This window comes from Phaethon lepturus, unplaced genomic scaffold (genome assembly GCF_000687285.1).
Source record: "Phaethon lepturus isolate BGI_N335 unplaced genomic scaffold, ASM68728v1 scaffold50543, whole genome shotgun sequence".
Classification (NCBI taxonomy): domain Eukaryota; kingdom Metazoa; phylum Chordata; class Aves; order Phaethontiformes; family Phaethontidae; genus Phaethon; species Phaethon lepturus.
Window position 1 is genome coordinate 1 of NW_010530749.1, and position 12,793 is coordinate 12,793.

A 12,793-nucleotide genomic window follows, 5' to 3' on the forward strand; every position below is an offset into this window, starting at 1 on the left:
TTAGTCGTTCCCGATGGAAGCGAGGTAGAGGTGCGTAGGGGGGATAATATATTGAAATTATATGTAAACTGTTACATAATTTTTGAAAATATATTGTATATAAAAAGGTATATAAAGTGCGTTAACGCACAAATAATTCGGTCACTGCCTTAAAGACGGCGCTTTCTAAGAAAAGCAGCTTTTTTCATGCTTGCGAAGGAGCCCTGCCTAATAGCACTCCTGCCTTAGCAGTGACGGCAGGCAGCGCGCCCGAGCCCTGCCCGTCCTGCCTGGAAACGTCATTACTCCTACAGGCAGTGCAGGTTTCCCAAGCACCTGTCTGCCTACAGGGCAACTGTCTGCCTCTAGCCTGCTCACCATTAACTAACTACAGCTCCGTTACTTGAGCAGAGCCAGAACAGGTTTTGCAAGGCCAGTGATGATAGAGCTTTTCACACAATAAAAGCCTAATGCATGTCTATAGATTATTTGTCATGAGGATTTCAGGCACTAATTTGAGCTGTCTTGTACTGCCCATTAAGCTTAGAACCCAGGGGCATACAGTTTAGTACACAGACATGAATGCTTAATCTTAAAAATTAAAACTAACACAGTAGCACCAAAGGACAGGAGTATACCATTTGGGAAGCGTAGTTTATGATTATCTAGTTCCTGTAATGTATGTGTCTAAATATGTGAAGTTATGGGAAAAGGGACTGGCAGGAGGGAAGAAGGAATATGAGCAGGAAGCAAAACATTGACTAGTCAGAGCTTACCTTTGAAAAAACACTTAACTGGGGACACATACATAGATGAATTACTAAATTGCCTGTCACATGCTCTGCAAAGTAAAATGACAGTTGTTGCTAAGGCTTACCAAGCACTGAAGTGGTAGATCAGACGTGCAAGAGAAAAGCATGTGTCAGACTGATCTTGGAATCCATAGATCTCCAGGGGTTACAGCGCACCATCTCTAACGGACATTCCATAATCCATTAGCACTCCTTCCCAGCTGTTCCTGCTATCTGAAAGTGTTTGATTATCACAAAATATGACAGCTATGTCCCAACAGAAAGCAGCAAGTCTTGAACGTGCGTCAAGCCTCCTGTGCATCAACTGCAACTAGCTCAGTTGTAACCTAAATCCTGAATGCCAGACTGGAAGCGCTTGATGACGTCCCAAGACGGGTAACAGTTCAGGGCATGACATCTGCGAGTGGACGTTCAGATGTACAATCAAGTACAAGGATCCAGACCTTAGACCAAAGGTGAGCACAGCATTATAACTGTAGGCATGTTTTCCAGAAGCTTAGCACTTGGATCATTGCCTGACACTTCTCTACGTCGAGTCATTGGCTCTGTATCCCAAAGTAGTTTTACTGAGGAACCTTAGTAAACTGGGAGGAGAGGTCTGCTTTTATCAGTGCAAGTGAACAGTATTATTACTTAAACTCTCTCCCTGGACCTTTAGACACTATGCGCCCACCAGTAACAGTGGAAAACGTCTGGTACACCACTTAACACTTTCACTTTTCTAGTGAAAAGAGGACACACTCAGAAAGCACATCGACAAACTACTCAGTTCTAGGCAAAGCATTATCCTTCTCTGCAATATACATAAACACCAGCATAACAAAATACATGTATTTAGCAAATGACAGGAGCAAAATAAGCACAGCAACATGGAAGAGAGACACAATAAAAGAATTTGCAGTCCTAGGTAACCAGAGTATTTTCCTCCTACTTCTCTTCATCAGGGATGCCTGTGCCAGTGTCAGCCTAGTTCACATACATTTTGAGGAACTCTCTTCCCTCAGACATCCTAGAGAATGTATATTCAGAGAAGAAACTTTCAAGAGCCCATCTAGAAAATCAACATTAAAAAGGAAAGAGGAAAACTCAAGATATAATGGCTCCTTCACAAGAGAAACCCTGCATGAAGATTTGAAGAAAGCTGCCTGGCCCACAGATCAGACCTACCTCCCCTGTTCAAGTCCTACCAATCAAATCTGTCAGAATGCACTACTTCCTTAGGACAGCGTCATCATTCAAATGCCTTTTTAACAGGATCTTTCTTTAGTGGAAAAAGATAAGAGGTATGATTGTATCTAGTAAATTACTGTTTGGGTAACCACAGGCTTGTAGACCTGGGTTGTCTTTTATCCATTTCTGAATACACAAGCCTTTCAAATAACTTCAAAATAGTCACACTGCTTACAGGAATCAAAACATGAAGCAAAGTAATTAAAATGAGATAGTCTGTGTTTTCTCAAAAAAATCTAAGACAACTAGGAGAAAGACATTCATCTCAGTTGTTGCACCAAGGAAGACTAACACAGAAATGGATTTATATTTTCCTTCTTAAACAAAATAAACATAGAAACAAGAAACTACATACAAATAGCCAAAGAAATATTACAGATGAGAAGGGCTTCCCCCATCCTCTTCTCACAGTGTAAAACAGTTTTTTCCATGTAACAGCTAAGTCAAAAGCATATGCCACTGAAAATGGAACTTCATAGACAAATTCATGATAGGATAAGCCAAGACTTGCTCAGTCTTTTAGGGATAAATGATTTGCTGTGAGGGTAGTAGAACCCATGGCTCAGCAGCAATGGTTTGTAAACAATAAAGCTAAATGCTGCCTTTTGTGCCTTCTGGCTGCTTACAGATGCCGCTTTCCTACCCTGCCAACAGGACATTTCACTAATTCAGACAGTAGCACTTCTTAAGAGGCAGAGGTTCCTCTCTGCTGCTGACAAGAACTATATGAGTTTCTAACTTCTGGATGTCCTGCTTCCCAATTCTAAAACCCTTTATGCAAAAGCCTTAAGAGGGAACAAACTAAAGATAGTATATGAAAGAGCACTAGCTAAGGAATTCTGGAAGATTTAATCTTCTCCATCCCTATCTAACAGAAAATGAGTAACATCAACAGAGCAAGCAGATGGCCAGCAGCTCAGCTTACAGTGCATTTAAACACTTATGGCTAACAGGGTTCATAACCCACCCTTTGTTACCTTTACTGCCAGAGGCCTTGGATGACTCTAGCTGCCATATGAAATTCAAGAGGAAAACCCATGTTGGCACTTTTTCCTGATATACCTCTCCTGCCTGCTGGTGGGGGTGGCCAAGTTCTCAAATAGCTTGGGCCATTCCCTCTGCTGCCTGAAATAAGGGAACGTGATGTACACATATAAACATGTCGTTCACTAAGGAAAGGGCAGTGATGCATACAAACTATTACATTACACCAAATAGGTCACAAGCTATCATGGAAGCCTAGGTTTTGTATGTCAACCATCTAGCATAACGGCAGTTTGTTCTCTCATAATCCCAGTTTTGTTTTAGAGTTCAAGCTTCTGTACATTCATTTAAAAAATAAGGTGTTTCTTCCAAATGCTGATAGTTCTCAGATCCAGCCTCTTCACAGAATCTCCTTCCAGATGTCCAGTCCACTCATCCAGGAGCAGCCAACCAAACACCATTAGGTTGGTTCTGGGCAGCACACAGGCAAACGAGTCTGCAGTAACAGTGTTTAGATAATGTAGTAGCTTTCATTGTAGTAAGAATCCTCCTCAAAGTCCTCACTGTCACAACTGCTTATCAACAGGATGGAGTAGATGGAAGAAATGACACTGCTATCATTGTCCGTGGCTGGGTTCACCAACACATTCTGTTTCTCTGCATTCAAAGCACACAGATACAAAAGTTAGCAGTGACCACTGTACCCACAAATGCTGCTAAATTACTAGTTCTCTTTGAAACTTATAGCCTCTTACTGTCAGTTAACACAATAGGTCTTTCAAGCTGCAGAGCATAGGCCTTCTTTCTTTTCAATTTTAAGCATAAAAAGATCAAAGAATGCTTTTTTGTTTGTTTGCTTGAATTTCTTATACGCCTTTTCCAGTTAAGATAGCACAGATGAGGAGGAAGACATTCTTCATCCCTTCACTGGCACACAACTGGCAACAGTAGTGGCTAACTATTACAGTGTCTTGCCAGGTAAGAAAGAGGGAAGGCACAAAATGTGGTAAGGAGCCCTCAAACAAGTAACCGTTGCTCAGGACAGTTACGGCCCCATCAAAACCTCCATACATTTAAGACTTCAAGCTGTTCTATTGGTGCCAATTACACCAAGGCTCTTGGAAAGGCTTCTTGGGAAGCTCTGACTGAGCTTCCCAAGCACCACTTGCATCATTATTTCTCTTTCAGCTGATTTCTTCTTAGGAACTCATGTTTAACTAGACACATGGTTATCTTCATCTCAATCAACATGTTTCCATCACTGAATGAAAAGAATTCAATTCTTTTGATTCAGCACAGAAACAATTCATCCTTCCTCCTGAAATGTGTCATGGCGAAGCTAAAATATTTCCTGCTAATAGTCATTTTATATCATTAGAGCATTTCCTTTTTGTTCAAACAAGCATGAAGACCACTGGCTTACCACATGGAAACAAAGTGGGCTCCAACAAAGGCACCACTTCATCCCATCACCATAAGCTACCTGATGAGACACTTCAATAGCGCTATGGCGTACTCTGCAGATATACATATTACACGAGAGCAGTGTCAGTTCTGCAGAGGTGAAAGCAATTCACGGAGCTGAGCTGGGCAGTCTCTGTACAATGTAGCATTTCCTGAGGGGATCAGAGTTGGTTAAATAAGCGATAATTTCGGATTTGAGCTAACACTGCTTAGCGATGTCATTCTATGTCACCATGGAGAATCTGAAATGTTTCAAAAAAACCTTTCATTAGGTAAAAGGTTTGACACATTGCAAAATGAAGGATCATGCATTCACCTCTATGAGGGGAAAACAAGACAATTACTTAAGGGAACACAGCAATAGAAATTTGTTAGGGGGTAGCAGGAAGAGACTTCCACGTTTCAGCACCTAGATACCACTCTCAAGTGCTCTAGAAATAAATTTGGAAGAGGGAAGCAGAATAGGAGTACCCCATACTGGAGTTTTACTTAAAGCTGTCACTGTCACACACAGTCTTTTAGCTACAACTAGGCAAGAGATAATGCATTTAAGCCACAGTGGTCAATTCTATAACAATTAACATGGCAAAGCAACTGCCAGTTACATGACACACCAACATTCCCTTCAGAGATTTCCTACATAAATCGAGCACGCAGAAGAGAATCCAGAGTTTCTCACCAGGCATTGATCTGCTGAGTTTTCACAATGATGTAGTTAATAGTTTAATCAAAAGATGCCTGTTAAATTTGTCAAGGCCCATTCCATATAGTTTTGCTTTTATTTAGTGATCTCTCTGAATCAGTGCAACCTTTAGTACAGTTAAGTTGTCCTGCTCAACTAGGCAATTCACACTGACGTATTTTTCCAAATTTTTTATTAATTTTACTTTACTGGGCAGTAAGGCTAGTTACACAGCATACCTTAAAATTAATTTCTAGTGTTTCTGCTGCATTCCCTGAGCATCTCCTTGGTATATAGGTGGCAAACAAAGTTTTAAAAAAATAGAAGGAATGAGAGATTGTATTCATCATGCCACATCCACCCACCTCTCACCTTTCCGCTCTCTGATAAGTGTCAGGCGATGCTCTTTCATGTCGACATCCAGTTTTTCTACCATCCTGTCAATGCAGTTATCCAGCACCAGAGAGCGTGTCTTTGATTTTATCTCCTGCCTGCAGATAGGGCACTCCGCTTTACGTTTCGTCCACTCATTGATGCAGTAGGAGCAGAAGCTGTGTGCACAGTTCAGAGTGACCGCCTGCAGAATTCAAGGGAAGGATACTTGTCAGAGCATGCTCACACAAGCATTGTCAAGGACAAAAAAACCCACACTGAATTCAGAAAAACATTACATGAACGATTCCTATAAGGGAAGAGAAGGAAGCCCAAAGCCCCCTTCTTTAGTCTTTGTAGGGTTACACAGAAAATAACTTTCCCATGACAGAGTACAGACAAATTTCACAATGGTTAATGTAGATTAGTTAGATTAGTTAATGCACTGTAGATCATAGCAAGTCAGAAACACAGACAAAAAGAATTAGTTGTAAGTTTCCCCAATTTGAAAAGCATAAATTATGGAAAAACTCAAAGATACTAGAGAATAGCATCTTAAATTACTGAGAAACCAGAAATTAAAATTTCAGCTAGCTCTTAAGTCGTTATAACAAGGCTAACACATCAGGTTTCCTGTAGTAGAAACAAATGTAATGAAACTGAAGTTCTAGCAAAACTTGAACGGAAAGAACAATCTACATTTCAAGCATAGCCTGCCTACTACTTCCAGAATCAAATGCAAGCAGGACAATTTCTCCTTCTCAAAAAAAAAAAGTTTATCTGAACAATATAAACTGTTCAGGACTTGACTGAACTCTGCACCTCCCTTCCTTTACTAACCTCTTCCTATATCTAAACCTGAAGCAGTCCAACCCTAGCAACTTAAAGCAAGGTCCACTACAAAATGATTCTTCCCCCAGCACGCTGTCAGCAGCAGCTCAGAGCACCAGTTCAAAAACACTCAAAACTGCTGCAAGCTTATATGCATCTTAGGATTAAGCACTCTATGCAGGTAAAGACATTAAAGCTGAACTTCTGCGCCAGAAGAAGAGTTAAGGCTGACAGAATGGATTTCTGAACCCTTACCAATCCTTACCCACAACTCACTGTGGGTCTGCTGCGACTGTTAAACTAGTGAAGTAAAGAAATAAGTTTGACTATTGCTTTAACAGAACTAGGGAATGCTTCTCAAGTCTCCTCTTTACTAGAAAACCCATACTGGTTTAAACATACCTCGATAAAGTGCTCAGAACAGATTGTGCACTGCAACTCATTCTCCAACACATCATTCATCTGATTCAACACCTCTTCTTTCTGGGCTCTCACCTTTTCCTTCTCCTCCTAGTGGAAAAGTACATACAGCCATGTATCAACAAAGAACAAGGTTTTACTCAATATAATATTGGCAGAAAGTGCACGTGCAAGGGAAGGTAGCACAAGTAGAAATTCATACAACTGCAAGTCTCCACATGCCAAGTCTGTGTCTATTGTATACCCAGATCTGCAACCTCTCCTCTTTGTAGTCAAGGCAGTATTGAGAATATTCCCACCCACTGTAGAGAACTTACAAGCAAGAACAGCAGCCATTACCAAAATTCCCTTCAGCTTAAAGAAACTACCAGCTGGATCAATCTTTTCAGAATCTCTTTCAACCTCTTCCTGGCATGAATTTGGCTTAAGTCAACCGAATAGCTCCTCTGATGGCTGATGTAAAGAGCAAAACACCCAACATACAAAATAGCTCAAATATTTTAAAAAGGAAGCATAAGAATTTAAAACATTTACTTGCATTTAACCACCCAATAATTTTTTTTTTACATGGAGTTAAATTAGGCTCCCAGGTACCTGCTCTATTTTCCAAAAATAACAGAGAAATTCTTCCAATTGAAGCTATACTTGAGACAGCAACAGAGTTGCAAAGATGACATTAAAAAACCCATAAAGCGAACAGCCAGAGGTGGATAATGTGATAATTTCCAAGAGTAAGACAGAGGAAAGGATCTCCTTAATTATTTTTCCACTCATCACCTTGTGTCAAGGGAAGGAAGAAGTGCCTTATCTCATGCATTATTCAAATTCCTACCCTTTTAGGACTGCTGGAACACTGTATACAGTTTTACTTGAATGCACTCGAACTGAAAATGAAGCACCTCACTTTTCAAGCATACTTTTTTTTTTTTAAAAAAAGAAAGTGTGGAATGGGCCCACTTCTCATGCATAACACACAGCTCAGGTGCCTTGGGCTTGCTTTATCACCGAGAAAGATCAAGTAATGACTGTTCAACACTACTTCATGAACAGAGCAAGGTGCACCCTCCCCCAATCCTGGAAACTAGAGTCAGCTACCACCTCAAAATACAGGAGTTTTTCACTATAGGAGGCAAAGTACAGTCAAGACAAATGTTAAATAAATAATTTCCTCTGCTGCAGCATGTAATGTTTCACTTATGAATAAAACTGAGAATTCCTTACCTTGGTTTCTTCCAGTTCTTTATTCTTGGCTCGAATTATCTCCTCAAAATCTTTTTTACTACGGCTCAGTTCTTCCATCAAAGCATGATGCTGTAACAATACCACCCCAGAAATTATAAGAGTGCCATTATCAGCTATCCTATTAAATATACATGGCCATAATCATGAGGTTCAGCATACTAATTTCTCCTAATCTCCTCCTAAAAGAGCAACACATGCCTACATAAATTGGAGTGTTATGGCAGTTAAGGCTAAACTTAAAATTGGAATGTAATGCCAGTTATTTATGACCTTCCCAGTGTCATGGCAGTTGTTCTTCCCTCTCCCAGGTTACTCTCTCATTTCAGTTAGATTTTATGGTCACTATTTTGAGTGCACCTCAGACACTTGAGTATCAAGGGGTATTTGACACATAAGGGTCACAAAAACCTGTCACTGTATGCAGGGTTACCCGAAGCTGTTTTCAGATTAGCTTTCCAAAAGGAAAGGCCTTTTGGAAAAAGCCTAGAAAACCTAAGCATGTGGCAATCTCTTGAAAAAAATTTCACTCTTGGTTAGGAATGTTTTTTAATCTGGTTAAAATTGCCAAAACAACTTCCCCAAAATAGGTACCTAGCAGACAGACTTCACAAAAAAGCCCACCCGCTCAAGGACCAAATTCAAATAAAAATCATTGCAGCTACTTAATGCTTTCAATCTGAACGCATATTCTCACAATATTTGCTGGCGAATAGCAACTCCCGTAAAGGGAGGTCTGCCACTTTCTGACAGAATTTTGGTCTATAGATGAAGATCACCCAATCTGCACCTGAAGCAAAGTCCTAGTCTTCCACCAAGAAACCATAGCACTAAGACAGACTTAAATATCCAAGATACACAGTTAGACCAAATCTAGACTCATAACTACTTGCCTCTTGCAGGACCTGGGCCAGCTGTTCCTTCAGATTCTCTTCCCCATGTTGCCACTTTACTCCCTGATGGGAAAAAAACCCAAGAAACCAAAACAAGACCTTTTTTGCTGGAAGAAAACTGTTGGTGGGGGAGGGGGGGTGGGGAGTGGCAGGGAAGACAGCTTGAAGAAAGCAAGAAACAAAAAATTACTACTTTGCACACTGTCTGTAGAGGATATGCTTAAAGAAACAACACTGGTTTTCAGGAAACCCTGAGATGTTCCACTCCAGTGTTACATGTGTATGACAGAAATTAGAGCCATCATCTACTGTGAAGAGTTAAACTGGATATATCATTTACCGTTACATACTTGGAACACTTCTACGTTATTCTAGCTGTAAAGGCACCAGCATGTTCATAGCAGCAAACAAGTCAGCAACAACTTAAACATGAGAAAAAGCTATCTTTGAGCACATTCAAAGAGGTCAGACATACCTACAGCTCCAGCTGAACTTCCCCTTGTGCTTAAGCACACAACTCCAGACTTTCTGCACTTCTGATACAGGTATCTTGCCTTTAACAGCAGACTTTAAAGGAAGTAACTGATAAATTATGAAACTCCATCCTAGATGAATCCTTATTTACTTTAAACCAGATTTTGAGCAAACTCAAATAGAAAGACTTCAGTTTGTTATCTAAAAAAGCCACTTACCAACATATACATACTGCTTGAAGACACAGATTACAAGAAAGGGTTTTTTGAAAGTATGAAAAAAAAAAATCTCCCTCTTTGCAGGGATTAAGGCATACAATAACTCACTTTCTTGGAAAGGGAATGGATTTACCATGCAAACTGGGCATTAATTCAGGCATACAGTAGACAGAAATTCACACTTAAGGTGAATACTTTTCAACTTGTCCTCTCTGCAACCACAGGAGATCAGGCAGAGACTTTTGATTTTATTTTTTTTTTTTTTTTTAATTTAAAAGCACACTTTTTTACTCACTGAAATGCTTTACTATCTTGGTGTAATGAACCTGTTTGTAAAAAAATTTTTTAAATTATTTTGTGCCTTTTTCGGAATTCCCCATGCAGCCCAATCCCTTCTGTCTCTGCAGTTTCTTTTGGTACACGTCTGGAAGAGAAATACTTCCATGACAATTTTAACAGGGGTAACGTGCACAAACATGATTTGTGTTACTGTATGGTTCAAGATCTTATTTTGGATCAACATCTTCTATTAGTCATTCCATAAAAATGAAAAGACACAGGCCAAAAAGATGACTAGCATTATACCTCTAGCTTCTGCTGCTCTTTAGAGAACGTTCTCTCCAGCTCTTCCACCTGCTGCTGCTGATGCTCTTGTTCCATGCATAGTTGGTCCTGTAACTCCTGCAGCTCCTGCTCCATTGCCAGGATCTCCTTCTGAGCACACTTTCTGCGCTTCTGCTTCACGTTCAGGACCGCTGTCTGCTTCTCCTGCACTTTGACCTTTAACTTCATTATATCTACTAGAGTTTTCCTCAGCATTTCCAAGCCAGTCCATGACTGTGCAAGACCAGACCCTTTCTGGTCCTTATGGAGGACAGACATGGCTTTCTCAGAGTGCACAGGGCTACCACGCACTGGACCACCATCCTCCTCACTTGGTCCAGCAGAAGGCAGCTTGAAATCCATCTTCTCTGTTAACTGTTTGGCCTCTTCTACCCTTCCCCATGATTTACCCAAAGGTTCGTTGTCACAGGACACTCTGTCTCTTTTGGATCTGGAGTTTGAAGGGCCTTCTGATCCAGATGTCTCGGATTCCTCCAAACTAAATTTACGTTTAGTTCTTGAACTCTTAGTTTTCCCCAGGTCATTCCTTTGGGCTAAAAAGGGTCTGATTTTCTCCCATTCTTCATTAATTACTTCATACTCATATTCAGCAGACTCTCTGTTTTCCAAAGGCACTCCCAACTGGATACGGTCTCCTTCAGTGATAGGATAGGCTTTTGAGGGATCCAGGCGCTGTTTGTTAAGCCAGACTCCATTTAGACTCTGGAAATGAACAGTGAATCAGCAAAATTTAATATGCAGTTACAGAATCCTCTGCAAGTTATTTCTGGCAACTGTAAACGTATCCAACCTCTTCGGTGTTGCAGTCAGAACAAGGCATGTCTTTAAATAAGCCTTGCAATATCCAATTTATTGGCATGGTATCCCATTTATTACATTTATTGCATTATATTCTTTATTGTGCATTATTTCTGCATTACACATTTTGTGTACAAGCACCAAGAACAGCATTAATATATGCCCTTGTGCAGAAGGAAAAGAACTAACTCTAAGGGGAAAAACTGCCCAAAAGCTTCAGAAATCAGAACTAACCAATAAAAAGAAAAGGCTCTGCAACAGATCACTGTCAAGGACATAGAATATTGCAGTAATTATTCTCAATGATTAATGTCACCTGAAATTCAAGAAAAAACTAGAAGAGAAAAAGGAACATAGCTTACACTGCTTAAACAAAAAAGAGACAATTCTCCATAAATACAGGGAGAATATAAAGAAGGAAATTGTTCTTCTAGAGATAATGTTCAAAGCAAGAAAAGGGTTTTTAAATTAGACAGTAGCTCAAGAAAGTTTTGAAGAACAGTAAAACTGATCTGTGCTCAAGATGAACTGCAGAATCGTTAACAATGGCATATCTCAAAGAGATTCAATAAAACAACTTGACAAAATGGTAGCAATGATAACACACAGGAAGTGCTAGTAGCTAATCTACCATAGGTGATTCCAATCATGCAAAAACTATAAGTTTTAACATTAATACAGGTACTGCAACAGAGTTTTGTTTAAGAGCAGTGTAATTTTAATAGTAACCACTCCATTCCTTTCTGACTAATCTGCTGGTGACTCAAACATCTTTCAAATCTGCACGACACTGTATTTTTGTTCTACCAGTGCTGTTTTAAAGCAAGTTACTGATTCTGGTTTTCAGCCTGAATGAGAAAGTGAAGAGATCATGATATAAAAAACAGATTACTGAAGTCAAAGTGGATGTAGCTGAGGACTCTGATATCAACACTATTATTCTAATCAGTTGAGGAGGACTTTCAGAAGAAACTAATTTGAACATAACATGAAGCATGGTTTTTCTAACAATAGATTCTTGTAGTCGATTACAATTAAAGCAATTGTGTCACAATAAGGAGTATCAGTTTATCCTGTCAGTAGCACTACAGTAATATTATTCTTTTGAATACTGCCATAATTCCTAGGCTTATTTTTTTAAGAGAGTAACACAAATCAGGTACACAGACTGCAAAGTGCCCTTGGCGAGACTACAATTGTCTGAAAAATGCTAAACCAAGAGACAAATCTACATAAAGGAATAAGGTTTGTATCCTAATTGCAGCATACCAAAGCTTCCTGCTGGAAGCGCACAACAGACAAGACACATTCCCATGAACCTGCTATCACACTTGTACCACATTATATCGTAGTCCGTACATTGTTTGAGCCCAAACAGGGCATTCTCTTCAGTGAATCTCAGAGTACAAGGTCTTTAATAGTCTCTGTACCTTGTTATCCTTGACAGTCCACTGCCCTTCTGCATTTTGCTGGAAAACACAGTGCTTACGAGAGATCATCAAGGGACAGGTTTTTGACACCAGCTGGTACGTGAGATCTAATCCTCGGCCTATAGTTACCTAAAAATAAAGTAGTTTGATAAGTGCAATCAGCAACGACATGGTAAATTCAGTTTATATGGTTTCAAGTTAAGTACAGAAGAGATCTACCTAGATTAGCATCTTATAGCTATTTCCAAAGAGTTCAGGATAATATGTTTTTTTTTTTCTTTTTTGCATTTAAATTCAGAGGTGGATAGAAAATGGAAACCTAAAAAGCTTGAAGTATTGTCTT

At 39.8% G+C, this 12,793-nt stretch overlaps 1 protein-coding gene across 1 annotated transcript; it reads right to left on the bottom strand.

The window, feature by feature from the left end:
* Window positions 1-3,391: 3,391 nt before the first annotated feature.
* On the bottom strand, window positions 3,392-12,575 carry LOC104616228 (E3 ubiquitin-protein ligase RNF8-like). The gene is made up of 7 exons (XM_010284351.1): window positions 12,451-12,575; window positions 10,184-10,924; window positions 8,907-8,969; window positions 7,996-8,085; window positions 6,757-6,864; window positions 5,524-5,728; window positions 3,392-3,662 (listed from the first exon to the last, which is right to left on the bottom strand). Exons 1-7 carry the CDS (start codon window positions 12,517-12,519, stop codon window positions 3,517-3,519), a joined length of 1,422 nt encoding a protein of 473 aa, XP_010282653.1. The 5' UTR covers window positions 12,520-12,575; the 3' UTR covers window positions 3,392-3,516.
* Between the last annotated feature and the right edge of the window lie 218 nt (window positions 12,576-12,793).